The sequence below is a fragment of the Lissotriton helveticus genome, chromosome 3_1 (assembly GCF_964261635.1).
Source record: "Lissotriton helveticus chromosome 3_1, aLisHel1.1, whole genome shotgun sequence".
Taxonomy (NCBI): domain Eukaryota; kingdom Metazoa; phylum Chordata; class Amphibia; order Caudata; family Salamandridae; genus Lissotriton; species Lissotriton helveticus.
In genome coordinates this window covers 656,719,410-656,738,021 of record NC_136061.1, presented here as the reverse complement: position 1 = coordinate 656,738,021, position 18,612 = coordinate 656,719,410, and the positions used below count along the sequence as shown (strand labels likewise).

Sequence of the window (18,612 nt, the reverse complement as noted above, 5' to 3'; positions counted from 1 at the left end):
TAAAAACTACTTTTACAACACATTCCATTACATCGCATACTACCTTTACAACGCATACCATTACAACGCATAACATTACTTTGCATGTAAGGTAAGTATTGGATAGTGTAGGGGTAATAATTACTATTCTAACTCCGGGGGGTGCAACAGTAGGGTAAGTGTTGGATAGTGTAGGGGTAAAAATTACTATTCTAACTCCAGGGGGTGCAACAGTAGGGTAAGTGTTGAATAGTGTAGGGGTACTATGTGTTGTAATGCTATGCGTTGTAATGGTATGCGTTGTAATGACTGCGTTGTAATGACATGCGTTGTAGTGGTGTGCGTTGTAGTGTCATGCGTTGTAAATGTTGCGTTGTAAAAGTTTCGTTGTAATGGTAGTGCGTTGTAAAAGTTGCGTTGTAAAGGTTGTATACCCTCGTGGATATATATGAATATATATATTCACTGGAAAAACAGAGGTTATAGGGACGTTATAGTGAGGCATAAATTTTACTGGTACAAAATCATAGAAATTCACCAATTATAGTTAGCTGAGCTAACTATAACTTAGGCTCCCTAATGCACTGCTTATGACCTCAAATATTACATCACTCATGACATGGTGAGTAATATCACTGATGAGTTTATCCACACAACCACTCACACACACCCTCACACCACTATACAATCTCTCATACACCCACTCACACACACACAACCAGGGCTATAGGGTCAGGGTGTTCCTACCCTGCCCCTTTTTCTTTTATTAAAAGTTTTTTCTGGTATTCGGCTGGAGCCAAGTCGCAAGATGGCTGCCAACACTTCTTACTTGAAGTATTGGCAGCCAATAAGATTACAGCACTTGATCCGGAGGGTTCGCATCCATATATGTACAAATTTGGATTTCCTTAAATAGCTCAGAAACTACTGAACAGATTTACATCAATTTACAAAAAGGTCCCTTTCTGGACCAAGAGCTACCTTTCTGCCAAATTTGGTATAATTCCGTCCAGCAGTTCAGGCTGTAGTCGTGTTTAAAATCCCTATGGGATATTGCATGGAGGAAACGTGTTTTGGGACCCCCTTTTTCTTGGCCCCCGCTTGACAAATTACCCTGGAACTTTCAACATAGCAGCGTAACCGTTGTACTACTTTTGAAAATGTAATGAAGATTCGTCAAATAGCACCAAAGTTATTGGGAAAACAAAAAACACTTGGGGGGCTTACCTATTGCCCTGGACGCCGCCACTGCCGAGAGTCATCGGGAAGCAGTCTTCAGCGTCGTCGCCGCCCCGGGACCACAACTCCCAGCAGCCCCAGCGGCGCAACGCCAAACGCACGCAGCCAGCAGCGCCAGGAGGCGTTATTAAGCCTGCACATCCCTCGGTGGAGCGGGGGTCAAAATCAACTTGGGGGGCTTACCTATTTCCCCGGACGCCGCCACTGCCGAGAGTCATCGGGAAGCAGTCTTCAGCGTCATCGCCGCCCCAGGACCACAACTCCCAGCAGCCCCAGCGGCGCGACGCCAACACGCACGCAGCCAGCAGCGCCAGGAGGCGTTATTAAGCCTGCACAGCCCTCGGTGGAGCGGGGGTCAAAATCAACTTGGGGGGCTTACCTATTGCCCCGGACGCCGCCACTGCCGAGAGTCATCGGGAAGCAGTCTTCAGCGTCGTCGCCGCCCCGGGACCACAACTCCCGGCAGCCCCAGCGGCGTGACGCCAACACGCATGCAGCCAGCAGCGCCAAGAGGCGTTATTAAGCCTGCACAGCCCTCCGCATCGCGGGACGCGCACGGGCGACGCCGGGCTGAGCCCGGGCAGAGGGCGGGCCATCTGTGGCCATCAGGGGCCAGCAGAGGTTGGGTCACCCCTCCAACTCCCACCATGGGGAAGAGAAAACAGACATGTTGGGGCGACCAGGAAGGTATGGTTGCCAAGATTTCCCGGAAATCTGATTCCATTATATCATATTTGACTTCTGCGGTGGGGGTTTTGACGAAGGAAATAGCTCATGCTGAAAAGGAACTTGGCCTCGAACCTACCAATAATATCTCTGTTACAGACCATAGACCTATCCCTGAACATGTACAGTGCATACCATTGGAACCTACTATTGTCACTATAAATACCCCCCGCCCAGCAGCCCCGCTGATCGTTCCTGTAAGTCCACCACCTCCACATCCTCCTAGTAAGGTCGCAACCCCGTTGGCCCCCTCGCTCATGACCATGCGCAGACGAAGATCTAATGCAAAGGGTGCCAAGAGGAAATCTGCTCATGGAAAATCTACCCACCAAGCTGCTACCCTAAGGGACCATGTTTGTGACATTGTGGAAGAAATGTTTATAAAAAGACTTGAACCAGCTCTGGAAGCAGTAGCAAAGGATATAGTGGACACTTTAAATGAATGTGTAGCGGGTCTATTGGCTAAGTGTAAGAAAATTGATACCCTTCTCAAACAATACTCAAGTCATAACGAGAAGTTGGTTAACTATCCACCTGGTTATACTAGTAACCCAGGTGGTAATACTGTAAACAATCATAGGGAAATTTTGAGTGAGAGTACCCAGGTTCATGGGGGTTTTGTGGAGGGGCCCAGACACACTAGGTCTGGCTTACACATCAACAATCAAGAATCTAGTGGGGCTCCTTATAGAGCAAAATGTTTGCATCTGCCCCCAGAGGCGGCTCCTTTGGTGGCGGTTTTTACAGGGATGTCACCAATAAGGGCCGGTGAAGGGGAAACAAGTAATGATTTGATGGCTTTGGCTAGGGAATACTGCGCAGAGTTCAGCAGTGGAGGTACAGACATTACACGCACTGTTATCGCGGCAAGGAGAGTGAGCTGGGTGGGGTACCATCCAAAAACTATCCCAGGGGACTGCCTTGTGGTAAATTTTAACAACTATGACAGTGTACATAGGTTGCTCTGGGATGCCTCAGATTTGTCAAATGATGGCATTAGACCGCTCCCTCTGGGCTTCTTTTATCCCCCGTGTAGGTCAACAAGACCTTTTGGCAAACCTCTGGCGACTCGTCGGGAGGGGCCCGTCTGTGTCACCTCACGCCCATCTTACCAGCAGCGTTTTAACATCGTACAACAAAGATCCAGTCGAGAGCTGCCTGGAGGGGTGGTTAGAGATTCTTCTAGCTCAGTTGGCCCTGTGTCACAGGATGGTCCCTACCCAGTAGCCATTAGTCTCACCAATCGTTTCTCCCCCTTGACTTCAATAGAGACGAACGATTGACTGCTCGATACTTTAGCTGAGGATAGGGAGGAGCCTAGTCTACAGAGGCCTCGATGTAAAATTCTCACCTGGAATGTGGCGGGAGTTAGTTCTAAAGCCTCGGATCCTATCTGGCAGGAGTTTGTCAAACAGTATGATATACTGGCTTTCCAAGAGAGCTGGGATGTATCGTCCAGTTTTACATTGGATGGTTATCTCAGCTTCTCTACCCCAGCATTGCCTGGAATAGTGGGAAGACCCAAAGGGGGTCTGCTCACCCTGTTTTCACTAAATCTGGTAGGGGTTTTTAAGAAAGTAGAATCTGCTCCCAGAAACTAACTTATAATTGAATGGTCCATCTCGGACCATCAGAAATTTTTATTCATTAATTTTTATAATTCTAGGGAGGGCTCATCTGGGAATGAGCATTTGATTACCCTGGAACATTTCTTGTCAGTCTATAAACATGATTGCATTTCTGTCCCAGAGATGGTTCACCTGGGAGATTTTAACATTCATCCCTGTTTGAGGGATTGTTACAATGACGGATATGGAGGATCGCCTGGGGAGGGGATGCCCCATTTTGAGCATAGCAAGGAGGGAGATGCCCTCGAGAGTCTCCTCTCCAACTTAAATTTACTTGAACCAGGCTTAGGCAAAGATGAGGTCAGAGCACCAACATTTATAGGTAGGGGTGCTAATACCATTATCGATTATATTTTTCCATCTCCTGGGGTGTTGGCTAAAACCCTGGTTTATAGGGTAGTGACCACAATTTTTAGTGACCACAACCCGGTTCTGTTGGTAGTGGACCTCGGTAGCTTTATGTCTGGGAGGGATCTAGGAGTTGAGGCACCAAGGCACCTGCTAACCAGGGATCAGGGTAGGCGGATTAAGTGGGAGAAGGTCATTCCAGAGGCCTTTTTTGAGGAACTCGCACAGGAAACCGAGGCTAGAATGGCCGTCTGCTTAGATGTTACTTCATCAGGGGCCGAGGTTGTGGCTGCTTATGTTGAGGTTTGCTTACAGATTTCTAAGAATCTGGAGTCCGGTGACAGTGCACACTGTGGGAGGGTCCATAAATGGTTCGACAAAAAGTGTTCACTCGCCCACGGTGCCTTACTTAAAGCACTGAAACACAGACCCAGGAATAAACCATTAGTGGCGAACCTCCGTAAGGAATATAAATTGGCACTTGCAACACGCAAGCACCAAATTAAGGAAGAGGCCTGGGATAGTCTGCAATCCACAGATGTTTTAAGGGGTAGCAAGAAATTCTGGGCCATTATCAATCAGTCGTTTTTCACAGAGGATGGGAAATCGGACATGGACTGTGTAATCGCTGATGAGAGCTGGCTTGAGCACTTTAAAAGCATCTATGACACAGAGAATGGGGCCTTAACTCCCCCTGACACTGTTGTGGTCCGAAACACTATGCCCATTAAGTTTAATACTTCTGAGGTGGAAAAGGCGATAAAAGACACAAGTAAACATAAGGCCCCGGGACTGGATGGGGTCCCCGCAGATTTGTATATCCTGTACCCACAATTTTGGTCCAAAATTTTAACTAATGTTTTTAACGCAATACCCACTGCAGGTTTTCCATCTTCCTGGTCATCCTCCATCATTGTTCCCATTTTTAAGAAGGGGAATAGAGGGGACCCCGCTTGCTATAGGCCGATCTCCCTGCTGGACTCTGCCGTTAAGATTCTGGGCAGAGTCATCCTACAGAGACTGGGGGATTGGCTTGAGGGGAGTGGGGTCCTCTCTAACCTCCAGTATGGTTTTAGAGCTCACAGGGGGACTATGGATCAATGTTTAAATCTGCACTTTATTATTAGTAAATACACAGTGGTGAAGGAGGGTCTTTTATATTTGGGTTTCATGGACCTATCTTCTGCATTTGATTTAGTCAATCGTTCAAAACTTTGGTTTATTTTGCGGGATATGGGTCTAGACGCCTCCTTGGTTAATTTTTTAAGTGATCTCCACCAGAACCTGTCGGCTTCTGTTAGGGTAACAAGGGATGGCAGGTGTACTGAGCAATTCAGATCGGGAAGAGGGGTAAGACAAGGCTGCATTCTGGCCCCTCTTCTATTTACGATCTACATTAACGCCCTGGCCGAATCACTAGACCTGGCCACGTTGGACGTTCCGCGTATGGGCGGGTCGGGCATCCCGGTCCTCCTGTACGCGGCGATGCCGTCCTACTTGCACGTACAGGCATGGGGCTGCAGAGATTGTTAGATCACTTCGGTACTTTTATGGAAGCCCTGGACTTAAAAATTAATACCTCAAAATCCCATGTAATGGTGACCGGAACACGCAAAAAGAACATGAAGGTTAAAACCTTCACATGTAACGGTACAGAAATTTCAAGGGTGCCTTTTTTCTGTTATTTGGGAGTTGTATTTGATGAAAGGGGGAACTGGGGTCCCCAGTTGAAGCTTAAGAGCAATGTGGTTGCAAGATCTACCACAGCTCTCTTGAACTTCTCCAAGAGACTGGGAGCAAGACCCATGGAGGCTATGATTAGGATCTATAAATCAAAGTGTGTGGCAATTGCCTCATATGGGTCTGACATCTGGGGCTATGTGCCATCACCCGGGATCCAAATCGTAGAAAATAAGTTCATCAGATCACTCTTGTCACTCCCACAATCATCCCCCACATATTCGATTCACTGTGAAGTGGGCTTGGGGTATGTTTCTGACCATCTGAAAATGGCCCCGCTGTTACGATGGGTCAAAACATGGTTGAATGAGGAGATTACGTTAAACCATCTGATACTCAAGGACTGTGTGGCCCTAGACAAGGGGGATAGAATACCCTGGCTCTCGTATGTTAGAGCGGCATGCGATAGGGTAGGGCGTCCGGAAATGTATCTATCACCACAGGGCCTAAGGAATGAGGATGTAGGGTGGGTCAAGCATAACTTTCGCAATTTGTTGGAGTTAGAGAGGGAGGAGGTTGAACTCAGGAAACCCACAGTGAGATAAATTTATGGCCTGGCAATCTCCCCAGTTATGGAACCGTACTTGAAGTATGTGACTAAGCCCTACCATCGCTTCCTTCTGGTTAGATTCAGGTTTAATCTCATTCACCTTACGTTGGGTATTTATCCTAAATGGGGGACTCCAGAAGATGCTCCACCATGTACCTGTGATCATTTTTCCATACAGGACACACTTCATCTAGTGATGTTCTGTGAGCACTACTCGGTGGTCCGTAAAAAAAATTTAAATCCAATCCTGAAGGAATTAAAATTTGTTCAGGTGAGGCCTGCCCTCCTACACCTGCAAATGCTTGATTCTGTCCAGGTCACCTACAGTGTAGCCAGTTTTTTGGTAGCGGCAGCACGCCTAAACAAATTGAGACTCCCCTAGCTGAACTCATTTGTAGGGTGAAATCGCCCAAAAACCAAACTTATTTTTAATGATGTACCGTGGACTGTCTGAAATTGTGGTTGGATTATGGATTTATGATACCCATTTTACTCTGTCTTTATACCAAGATTTTAATCATTTTATCTTGTAAAACTTGAATTGTAATCATGTGCACAATATTTATAATTTTAACATGTGTAACAATGAATTCTGCATTGCTTTTATGGTTTTTATTAACCGAAATAAAGAAATCTTGAATCTTGAAAAAAACACTTTTCCAATGGAAACTAGGTCCTAACCATGACTTCCTACTGATGACCGCCAGTGTGTATATATATATATATATATATATATATATATAATGTGAACTTACCAAGTAAACACTGGAAGCTTGCAGCCCGCTCTCTGATTACCAATGGTTGGCTTTATTGTCACTTCCATTTGTGTGCTTCTTATTTGATGGCTTTTCATGTCCCGGCCTGTCAATCTTGTGTTTGTTCCTCTTCTTTACTGACGCTCTGATTGGATGACTTCCATGCTTCCACTGCTTGCTTTTAGGGAACTATTTTTTAGGGCTCGGGCCTACGTCACCACGAAGTGGGGGCGGAGCTTCCGAGCTCTTATGCATTTAGAAAAAAAAAGAATTCTAAAAGGGGTCCGGCTGGCACATTCATTAGTTTTTTATGGCATCTGCCTAGTGATTCGTCTTCGCTGTGCTGTCTATTTAGTAGCCTTGACGTGATAGGCTATATGTAATTTACGCGTGCCCGATTTGGCATATTTTCGGCGGTTTCGCGCACCGCAGACTTATTAATCTTAATTAGGAGCTGTCAGAGTGCCCGTGTAATGCAATCCAGATGGTGCGAGCGCGTTCACCATTGCATTGCATGTATCATGCGCGCGTTTAACATTTACCTTTCGCGCACGGCAGTCCATTCATTTTAATTAGGAGCTGTCAGAGTGCCACGTTCACGGCGGAGATAATGGAAAGAAGTTTCCTGTAGCTTCAAGGGCAGTCACAGTATTTTTTAAGATACCTCGCATACAAGCACCCTTGCCTCGCCAATCCGCGTGTCTTCTAAAATAAAAGTGCGCAGTCTTTCAAGATTTCTGAAAAGATATTTCTGTTGTTGCACGAACATTTGCCTCTTCTCTGCGAGGAGTGATTTCCGTAGCTGTTTTCTCCTCCCTTCAATATGTTAGAGTTTAACAGAGATTTTCGCAATAAACAAAAACACCTATGTAGATTGTGGCGTGTTTTATTTGCCATCACCTTGAGTTGATTTTTGCGTACGTATTTCACACACACACAGTAGTGAGGGCAGAGAAGTGAGGGCAGAGTGTAGAGTAGTGAGGGCAGAGTAGTGAGGGCAGAGTAGTGAGTACAGAGTAGGGAGGGCAGAGTAGGGAGGGCAGAGTAGTGAGGGCAGAGTACTGAGGGCAGAGTAGAGAGGGCAGAGTAGGGAGTGCAGAGCAGGGAGTGCAGAGCAGGGAGTGCAGAGTAGTGAGGGCAGAGTAGTGAGGGCAGAGTGCAGAGTAGTGAGGGCAGAGTAGTGAGGGCAGAGTAGGGAGGGCAGAGTAGGGAGGGCAGAGTAGTGAGGGCAGGGTGCAGAGTAGTGAGGGCAGAGTAGTGAGGGCAGAGTAGTGAGGGCAGAGTAGTGAGGGCAGAGTAGTGAGGGCAGAGTAGGGAGTGCAGAGTAGGGAGTGCAGAGTAGGGAGTGCAGAGTAGGGAGTGCAGAGTAGTGAGGGCAGAGTAGTGAGGGCAGAGTAGTGAGGGCAGAGTGCAGAGTAGTGAGGGCAGAGTAGTGAGGGCAGAGTAGTGAGGGCAGAGTAGGGAGGGCAGAGTAGTGAGGGCAGAGTAGTGAGGGCGGAGTAGTGAGGGCAGAGTAGTGAGGGCAGAGTAGTGAGGGCAGAGTAGTGAGTGCAGAGTAGGGAGTGCAGAGCAGGGAGTGCAGAGCAGGGAGTGCAGAGTAGTGAGGGCAGAGTAGTGAGGGCAGAGTAGTGAGGGCAGAGTGCAGAGTAGTGAGGGCAGAGTAGAGAGGGCAGAGTAGTGAGGGCAGAGTAGTGAGGGCAGAGTAGGGAGGGCAGAGTAGGGAGGGCAGAGTAGTGAGGGCAGAGTAGTGAGGGCAGAGTAGTGAGGGCAGAGTAGTTAGGGCAGAGTGCAGAGTAGTGAGTGCAGAGTAGTGAGGGCAGAGTAGTGAGGGCAGAGTAGTGAGGGCAGAGTAGTGAGGGCAGAGTAGTGAGGGCAGAGTGCAGAGTAGTGAGGGCAGAGTGCAGAGTAGTGAGGGCAGAGTAGGGAGGGCAGAGTAGTGAGGGCAGAGTAGTGAGGGCAGAGTAGTGAGGGCAGAGTAGTGAGGGCAGAGTGCAGAGTAGTGAGGGCAGAGTGCAGAGTAGTGAGGGCAGAGTGCAGAGTAGTGAGGGCAGAGTAGTGAGGGCAGAGTAGTGAGTAGTGAGTAGAGTAGTGAGTAGTGGGTAGAGTAGTGAGTAGAGTAGTGAGTAGAGTAGTGAGTAGTGAGTAGAGTAGTGAGTAGTGAGTAGAGTAGTGAGTAGAGTAGTGAGTAGAGTAGAGTAGTGAGTAAAGTAGTGAGTAGAGTAGTGAGTAGAGTAGAGTAGTGAGTAAAGTAGTGAGTGCAGAGTAGTGAGTAGAGTAGTGAGTAGAGTAGTGAGTAGAGTAGTGAGTAAAGTAGTGAGTGCAGAGTAGTGAGTAGTGAGTAGAGTAGTGAGTAGTGAGTAGAGTAGTGAGTAAAGTAGTGAGTGCAGAGTAGTGAGTAGTGAGTAGAGTAGTGAGTAGAAAGTAGTGAGTAGAGTAGTGAGTGGAGAGTAGTGAGTAGAGTAGTGAGTAGTGAGTGCAGAGTAGTGAGTAGTGAGTAGTGAGTAGAGTAGTGATTAGTGAGTGCAGAGTAGTGAGTAGTGAGTAGTGAGTAGAGTAGTGAGTAGTGAGTGCAGAGTAGTGAGTAGTGAGTAGAGTAGTGAGTGCAGAGTAGTGAGTAGAGAAGTGAGTAGTGAGTAGTGAGTAGAGTAGTGAGTGCAGAGTAGTGAGTAGAGAAGTGAGTAGTGAGTAGTGAGTAGAGTAGTGAGTAGAGTAGTGAGTGCAGAGTAGTGAGTAGTGAGTAGTGAGTAGAGTAGTGAGTAGTGAGTAGGGTAGTGAGTAGTGAGTAGAGTAGTGAGTAGTGAGTAGAGTAGTGAGTAGCGTAGTGAGTAGAGTAGTGAGTGCAGAGTAGTGAGTAGTGAGTGCAGAGTAGTGAGTAGTGAGTGCAGAGTAGTGAGTAGTGAATAGAGTAGTGAGTAGTGAGTAGAGTAGTGAGTAGAGTAGTGAGTGCAGAGTAGTGAGTAGTGAGTGCAGAGTAGTGAGTAGTGAGTGCAGAGTAGTGAGTAGTGAGTAGAGTAGTCAGTAGTGAGTAGAGTAGTGAGTAGAGTAGTGAGGTGAGTAGAGTAGTGAGTAAAGTAGTGAGTGCAGAGTAGTGAGTATAGAAGTGAGTAGTGAGTAGAGTAGTGAGTAGAGTAGTGAGTAGTGAGTAGAGTAGTGAGTAGTGAGTAGAGTAGTGAGTAGAAAGTAGTGAGTAGAGTAGTGAGTAGTGAGTAGAGTAGTGAGTGGAGAGTAGTGAGTAGAGTAGTGAGCAGAGTAGTGAGTAGTGAGTGCAGAGTAGTGAGTAGTGAGTAGTGAGTAGAGTAGTGAGTCGTGAGTAGAAAGTAGTGAGTAGAGTAGTGAGTAGAGTAGTGAGTAGTGAGTAGAAAGTAGTGAGTAGAGTAGTGAGTAGTGAGTAGAGTAGTGAGTGGAGAGTAGTGAGTAGTGAGTAGAGTAGTGAGTAGTGAGCAGAGTAGTGAGTAGTGAGTGCAGAGTAGTGAGTAGTGAGTAGAGTAGTGAGTAGAGTAGTGAGTAGAGTAGTGAGTAGAGTAGTGAGTAGAGTAATGAGTAGTGAGTAGAGTAGTGAGTAGAGTAGTGAGTAGTGAGTGCAGAGTAGTGAGTAGAGTAGTGAGTAGAGTAGTGAGTAGAGTAGTGAGTAGTGAGTGCAGAGTAGTGAGTAGGGAGGTGAGTAGAGTAGTGAGTAGAGTAGTGAGGTGAGTAGAGTAGAGTAGTGAGTAACGTAGTGAGTGCAGAGTAGTGAGTAGAGAAGTGAGTAGAGTAGTGAGTAGTGAGTAGAGTAGTGAGTAGAGTAGTGAGTAGAAAGTAGAGTAGTGAGTAGAGTAGTGAGTGGAGAGTAGTGAGTAGTGAGTAGAGTAGTGAGTGCAGAGTAGTGAGTAGTGAGTGCAGAGTAGTGAGTAGTGAGTAGAGTAGTGAGTAGTGAGTAGAGTAGTGAGTAGTGAGTAGAGTAGTGAGTAGAGTAGTGAGTAGAGTAGTGAGTAGTGAGTAGAGTAGTGAGTAGTGAGTAGAGTAGTGAGTAGAGTAGTGAGTACAAAGTAGAGTAGTGAGTAGAGTAGTGAGTGGAGAGTAGTGAGTAGTGAGTAGAGTAGTGAGTAGTGAGTAGGGTAGTGAGTAGTGAGTAGAGTAGTGAGTAGTGAGTAGAGTAGTGAGTAGCGTAGTGAGTAGAGTAGTGAGTGCAGAGTAGTGAGTAGTGAGTGCAGAGTAGTGAGTAGTGAGTGCAGAGTAGTGAGTAGTGAATAGAGTAGTGAGTAGTGAGTAGAGTAGTGAGTGCAGAGTAGTGAGTAGTGAGTGCAGAGTAGTGAGTAGTGAGTGCAGAGTAGTGAGTAGTGAGTAGAGTAGTCAGTAGTGAGTAGAGTAGTGAGTAGAGTAGTGAGGTGAGTAGAGTAGTGAGTAAAGTAGTGAGTGCAGAGTAGTGAGTATAGAAGTGAGTAGTGAGTAGAGTAGTGAGTAGAGTAGTGAGTAGTGAGTAGAGTAGTGAGTAGTGAGTAGAGTAGTGAGTAGAAAGTAGTGAGTAGAGTAGTGAGTAGTGAGTAGAGTAGTGAGTGGAGAGTAGTGAGTAGAGTAGTGAGCAGAGTAGTGAGTAGTGAGTGCAGAGTAGTGAGTAGTGAGTAGTGAGTAGAGTAGTGAGTCGTGAGTAGAAAGTAGTGAGTAGAGTAGTGAGTAGAGTAGTGAGTAGTGAGTAGAAAGTAGTGAGTAGAGTAGTGAGTAGTGAGTAGAGTAGTGAGTGGAGAGTAGTGAGTAGTGAGTAGAGTAGTGAGTAGTGAGCAGAGTAGTGAGTAGTGAGTGCAGAGTAGTGAGTAGTGAGTAGAGTAGTGAGTAGAGTAGTGAGTAGAGTAGTGAGTAGAGTAGTGAGTAGAGTAATGAGTAGTGAGTAGAGTAGTGAGTAGAGTAGTGAGTGCAGAGTAGTGAGTAGAGTAGTGAGTAGAGTAGTGAGTAGAGTAGTGAGTAGTGAGTGCAGAGTCGTGAGTAGGGAGTAGAGTAGTGAGTAGAGTAGTGAGTAGAGTAGTGAGGTGAGTAGAGTAGAGTAGTGAGTAACGTAGTGAGTGCAGAGTAGTGAGTAGAGAAGTGAGTAGAGTAGTGAGTAGTGAGTAGAGTAGTGAGTAGAGTAGTGAGTAGAAAGTAGAGTAGTGAGTAGAGTAGTGAGTGGAGAGTAGTGAGTAGTGAGTAGAGTAGTGAGTGCAGAGTAGTGAGTAGTGAGTGCAGAGTAGTGAGTAGTGAGTAGAGTAGTGAGTAGTGAGTAGAGTAGTGAGTAGAGTAGTGAGTAGAGTAGTGAGTAGTGAGTAGAGTAGTGAGTAGTGAGTAGAGTAGTGAGTAGAGTAGTGAGTAGAAAGTAGAGTAGTGAGTAGAGTAGTGAGTGGAGAGTAGTGAGTAGTGAGTAGAGTAGTGAGTGCAGAGTAGTGAGTAGTGAGTGCAGAGTAGTGAGTAGTGAGTAGAGTAGTGAGTAGTGAGTAGAGTAGTGAGTAGAAAGTAGAGTAGTGAGTAGTGAGTAGAGTAGTGAGTAGAGTAGTGAGTAGAGTAGTGAGTAGAGTAGTGAGTAGTGAGTGCAGAGTAGTGAGTAGTGAGTAGAGTAGTGAGTAGTGAGTGCAGAGTAGTGAGTGCAGAGTTGTGAGTAGAGTAGTGAGTAGAGTAGTGAGTAGAGTAGTGAGTAGTGAGTGCAGAGTAGTGATTAGAGTAGTGAGTAGAGTAGTGAGTAGTGAGTGCAGAGTAGTGAGTAGAGTAGAGTAGTGAGTAGGACATCACAGGCAGCAGCTGTGCAAGCTTCTTACACTCACAAGGAGACCACAGGCAGCTGAGGTGCAAGCTTCTCCCACTCACAAGAACGACATCACAGGCAGCAGCAGTGCAAGCTTCTTACACTCACAAGGAGACCACAGGCAGCAGAGGTGCAAGCTTCTCACACTCACAAGAAGGACATCACAGGCAGTAACGGTGCAATATTCTCACACTCACAAGGAGATCACTGGCAGTACACACCACATGAACACACTCCATAACACATAGCAACAATACATTGGCATTTACAATGCCATTAGCTCAAACTCAAATAAATCCGAGCCCGATTGCATTTCTAATGCTTGTTTCTTTTTGTTTAAGTACTCTATGAGGGTGCATGTCATGTCTTTTCCAGCTGTCTCCCTCATGTGCTTTTCTACCCCCTAAATTTCTCTCTCTTTCTCTCGCCCATGTGCTTCTCTTACACCCTACACTTGTGTTGCACTCTCTCGCCTGTGTGCTCCCCCCACGAGCCATGTTGCTCTCTTTTTGCCCGAGTCTCCCTCATGCTGCTTTTCTCCCTGCCCCGTGTTGCTTTCCCCCACTCCCACACTGTCCCCAATCTACAATTTGCTCATCCGTTTTAAGTTTTTTTAAAGTACATTTGTGCTGCGTTTTTATAAAAAGCACATTAACACTACTTTAAAAAAAAATGAATCGATCGTAAATTTAAAAATCAATTTATTAAAAATCCATGTCATGTTGTAGGCGTGCGCATGTGTGTTGAAAACATGTGCGTGTCTACACGACTAAGCGGCTGCATCATACGCCTTCTTTTTTAAGCCATACTATACAGCAGCACAATGCTGCTCAGCATAACTAAAAAAAAAAAAAACTGGTAACACCAATAGGTCTTATAGTTGAGACATATTGGCTTTGCCAATGGGTATTATGAAAAAGACTCGCTTAATGGATGTGCATGAACTTAAAATTGCCAAGAGTACGTTTAACATACTAAGAGCCCAACACATTTATGTTATATTCATCAAATGGTGGTCAAGTTAAAAGCAAATCAACAAATGCTTTTCCAACTTTCAAAATATACAAAAGTGTTAAACATTTCAGGCCCACGTGGCACCTTTTTCAAACCTTAATATCTCATAAACTACTGAACAGATTTATAACAAAACTTAAAAAAGCACACGTTGTGTGAAAAGATCTATATTCATGCGAACTTTGGCATTAAGGCATTCACTGGTTGTTGATATTGTTGTAAACAAAATGTCCTATGGAAGTTAAAATAGGAAGTCACGGGTTTGCCCTGTCCCTCGGCTCTTAACTTTGAACCCCTGTGCGGGAATTCATACAAATTTGCTCATTAGTTAAAGTAACAATAAATGGCATACTACACTAGTGTTATTCTGTGTCTGCATCCACACTATTTTATGCCAAGCAAGATTAAATAAATGTGGCCCGATGACACGATATTTAATCCACATATACTAAATAGAATTGCATCGACATATTACTACAGTGATGTAAAATCATGAACACAGAACAGCACAACCGCATGAGATAACACTTCATACCGTGTCACATAATATGCGATATATTACTATTGTTGAGGGGTGAGTGCAATATCAGCTACTCCAGGCTTTCGCTCTCCCACTCAACAATGTTAATAAATGTAAATACTCAGTATTTTACACTCCGTGCGTCTATGTATATTCTGCAAATGAATGCATCTAGATACACAAACAGACAAAAGTCTAATAGCAGCACCCGTGATGTTTGCTCCCGACCCTGTGATATCTGGGGGTGCACAGAACTCACCAGCTCTTGCCGGAGCCACTCCAGCGCCTGGCCCAGGGTGGCGAAGCCCCGGGTGTTCGTCAGTGGCACGTCCTCCGCCTGTGTGGGGGCTCGGCGGGGGCGCGGTGGGGTCACCCCCTCCCCCTCGGGCTCTCCTTCCACCAGCTCGTGCACCGGCGCCCTCCTGGGGCCTCTGGGCGGCTGACGGGCGCCCCCTGCCTCGGGCCCCGGCGCCTTCCTTGGGCCGCTCCGGGACGGGCTCGTGGCTTCCTCGCCGCGCCCTCGGGCCACGGCCTTGAACGGTGGGGACCCCTCGGGGGCCCTCCAGGGCTGGCGCTGCACCTGTTCCTTCCACTCCAGGTAGGAGGGCCGGCGCGTCTGCAGCTTCAGCTTCGCCGTCAGGGCCTTCACCGAGTCCAGGTCAGCATCACACGAGGAGGCCTCCTCGCCCAGCTCCTTGAACTTCCACCCGTCGAAGGACATCTTCAGTGAGCGCTCACCAAGGTCGCGCGTGCGAGTGTTCACAAGAGCTCTGTGCACGAGTGGATCTGTGACCGAGCGTGCTAGTGCAACTCTGCAAGAATGAGTGTGAGTGAGGGTCTACCAAGGACGTCTGAGAAAAGTTAGTCTGCCAGACAAACTGTGGGAAGGACTGTGCACCAGGATCTGTGCACTACGAGTGACAGTGCAAGAGGGTCTGTGTGCAAGTGAAAGTGCACCCGGAACTCTACAATAATGGCTGAAACCTATCTGTGCACGGATACACGGGCAAGAGAACCCCAGAAAGAATTCCTCCGCAAATATATTCTGTGCACACTGAGCGTGCAAATGGGTCAGTACATGAGTGACCTTGCCAGAAGGTCCGCGCAAGGTGAATGCAGAGGGTTTGTGTTAGACGGGTTTTGAGTGTGTGGTGCAACAATTACCATGCAAAAGTAACAGTGTATACAGGGTCAACACCAGTGGAGGTGCGAGAGGGGTCCTTTCAGAGTGAAATTGCAGAAGCATTTGTACAGAAGTGAGCACTAAGGCGATAGGCAAGCGTTAAAGTGATAAAATGTGTGTGCAACAGCGAGCATGGAGGAGGTTGTTTGCTAATGCGAGCTAGACCAGCCTCCGCTGAGTGCGCGGGAAGGTCACCGGAACGAGCCAGCGTGTGCAAGGGACAGTGCGTCGGTGTGAATGGGCAGTGTATGTTTTACTGAAGCGTGTATGGCATAAACAGAGGTTCTACACACGCGAAGAAGGAAGAAAATGTAAACGAGGTTGCATGCAATAAAACGTGTGCACTGCAAGTATGCGGGGAATTCTAATCACCACATGCAAGAAACCCTATTCACAGATACGTGCAAAACTACAAGCAAGCATGTAAGAAATGTGCACAGATCAATTTGGAAAATATTCAATCCAAAGGATGCTATAGCCAGGATTCCTGCAATAAAACTAACGCTCGAGGGACGCGGTTTTGAAACAGGCTCTGTTTGCTAGGGTGTGCTAAGGCAGTATATAGATAAATAATTTGTGAGACAGATAATTACTTGTCTCGCAGACAATTTCACGTTGTGTATTCCAAGCTACGGGTGGCTACGTGCACGCGAGGAAATAAGGTGGGCACTTAAGTGCTGCCTCGTTGTGCATTAAGCATGTGTGCAAGCTTCAGTGTGGTGTGCACACCATGTGCCCGTCTAATATGAGTTCACGTGCAGACTGGTGTGCGCGAGTGAGCGGTTCTGTGGTGCTTTCACATACAAGTCTTTGCGGTGTGCACCTGTGCCTGGTGCATCCTCGAATGCAGGTCTGTGGAGCGAGTGTGAATCCGAGAAAGTATCTGAACGGCCGGGTATTGCAGTGCCTCAACGAGTCGCCGTGTGCGTGTGCACAAAGTGCACTGCTGAGCTGTAAGGCGCCTCTGGGAGCTAGCTGCAGTGGTCACGCATATCCACCGGAGTTGGGCTGGAGCTGCGTGTGATGCGCACAGCTCTGCTGAAAATCGACCAGATGGAGTGACGATGGACAGGAATTGTCACACATTCGCGCCAGTATTTCGCAGGAAGCCGCTTGGGATGATACAAATTCACCTGCTGCCCCAAAAAGCCGCTGGGGGCCCACGCATTTACCGGTGATCTTTATGAAGCTGAAGGTCCTATAAATGAAGTCAGTGGGATGAAACACGTATGCTGCTGGTCGACGGGAAGCTGTCGATGCCCGTTTGTGATGATAATGCGTTTATGACCCGCGTCACTGTTGATTCCTCGGACGCTGCCGGCGATCGTGCACATTCCTTGGCGAGTGCACTAGGCCTCCCGTGTGCACACGAGGCTGCTGCTGGTGGTCTGCTCAGAACGGCTGCTTCCCCGAGGAAGGCTTGTCGCGAGCTCTGGCACAGAGCACGGGAGCCTCCCAGCTCCCCAGTACGGGAAACACTAGGAGCGAGGGAAGGGAAGTGTGTCGAAAAGTGAAGTCACATGTGTCACCACCTGGCCCCTCCCCTCCATAGCGTATGTATAGAAACGGACAATTGCAGGGCAGGGCACTCCCTGGACCCGGGTCAAAAGGCAGGCTTCTGGGAACACTATCAGCAGGACAGAGCACAGTTTATTTTAGTACGACAGTGTCAGCACTTTAAATTCAGTTTCATTTTTAGCGGGACAGTGAAAGCACTCTAACAGATCAACTCAACATAATGTGCTGCATTATGCTATGCATTATGCTGCATAGTTTTGCTTTTCTTGCCACACAATTTACTCAACTCAGCCTCATAATTTGTCCCTCTCCTGCCGCATAATTGCAGTGGCCCTGACTATAAGATCAGCTTTACTTCTAGTAGGAAATTGCCAGCACTAACAGACCAACTTTACTTTTAGTAGACAGGGCAGCACTTTAAGATCAGCTTACTTTAGTAGGACAGTGCAGCACTTGTGCGGACTGATACACTTTGATTGGGAGCGCGCCAGGTCTTCCCTACAGGGCTCTTACAGGTGCCCGTGCTTCTCTTCTATACTCTTGCACCGATTGGGGATAGGCCTTGTACTTTGAGCGTGGCTGCTACACATTTAACAGGACAGTGCCGGCACTTCTGTGCAGGGCTGCTACAACTTTATACTGGAAGGCACTGGTGCTTCTCAGCTGGTCTGCAGCTCTTGGGATGGGCAGTACTGACACTCTTCAGCAGGGATACAGCACTTGTAATGGGAAGGTATCAGCACTTCTGAGCACTGGTGCTTCATTTTTAATGGAATCGTACTGGCACTTCTCTGAAGCCCTTCTGCAATTTCATTAGGGCTCTAGCGACAGCGCTCTTCGAGGCTGCAGTGCTTGTAACGGGAAGTTACCACCATTTTCCCCACGAGGCAGCAAAACCTTCAAAATGGGACAGAACCGGTACTTCCGAACAAGGCAGCTCCGTAATAGGACAGTACTACCACTTCTCATGGCTACTAAAGTTTACATTGAAACGTGCAGACGTGTGAGAGACAGGTGCACAGTTTATTGTTTTCAGCAAGATGGCGGCTTTGACCAGCTCTGCAGGTACCTAATGGTATTTATTTCTATAGCCCAATGAGCTGGTTACTGCACTGGGTTGGCCTCGTGATTTATTAGTAAAAGAAGTAAGTGCCAGTGCTCTTCTCTGCACCACCCATTGCCCCTGCTAGCACTGCCAATGATATTAGCAAGTAAGTTGCTTAATTTGTGCCGGGGTTTCTGGTGCTCTGCACCAGCACATAATTGTCAGCATCAGCTCTAGTGATAGCCGACCACATGGAGGAGCTGTCTTTTTAATTTGGAGATGAGTACAACTGTGTTTATTAAGTGCACTGGGACAGGAACAGACTAATTTGCATATAGCCAGGTTCTGAGCTGGGATGGTGCAGTGAGCTAAAAAACAGTGATGGATTAAAACCATGATCTATTGACTTGGTAAGAGTATTCTGCATCATTCAGAAACTCTGTCCATCACCTTTTCCAAAATCGATTTTATCCACACTATGTGTGGGAGGGTATACTCAGACGTGAGTCCCTTGCTCATTGCACCATCAGGATTCAAGCAAGCCGGGCCGAAGAAGGCTGTGATGCCAGAAACCGGTCCCCGGAAGCTTGTTTCCTTCCCAGTATAAGAATTGGCTTGGTAGTT

The 18,612-nt window shown here is 47.1% G+C and overlaps 2 protein-coding genes across 4 annotated transcripts in view; one reads left to right on the top strand and one right to left on the bottom strand.

The window, feature by feature from the left end:
• The window catches only part of LOC144822809 (protein FAM167B-like), a 75,983-nt gene extending 59,088 nt beyond the window's left edge, over window positions 1–16,895 (bottom strand). Inside the window, exon 1 of the mRNA XM_078680722.1 lies at window positions 14,502–16,895. Coding sequence (XP_078536848.1) covers window positions 14,502–14,963 — 462 coding nt within the window. The 5' untranslated portion in view covers window positions 14,964–16,895. The remainder of the gene's footprint in view (window positions 1–14,501) is intronic.
• Window positions 1–18,612, top strand: part of LOC144822807 (myotubularin-related protein 9-like) — a 465,914-nt gene that overhangs the window by 250,929 nt on the left and 196,373 nt on the right. The window lies entirely within an intron of this gene.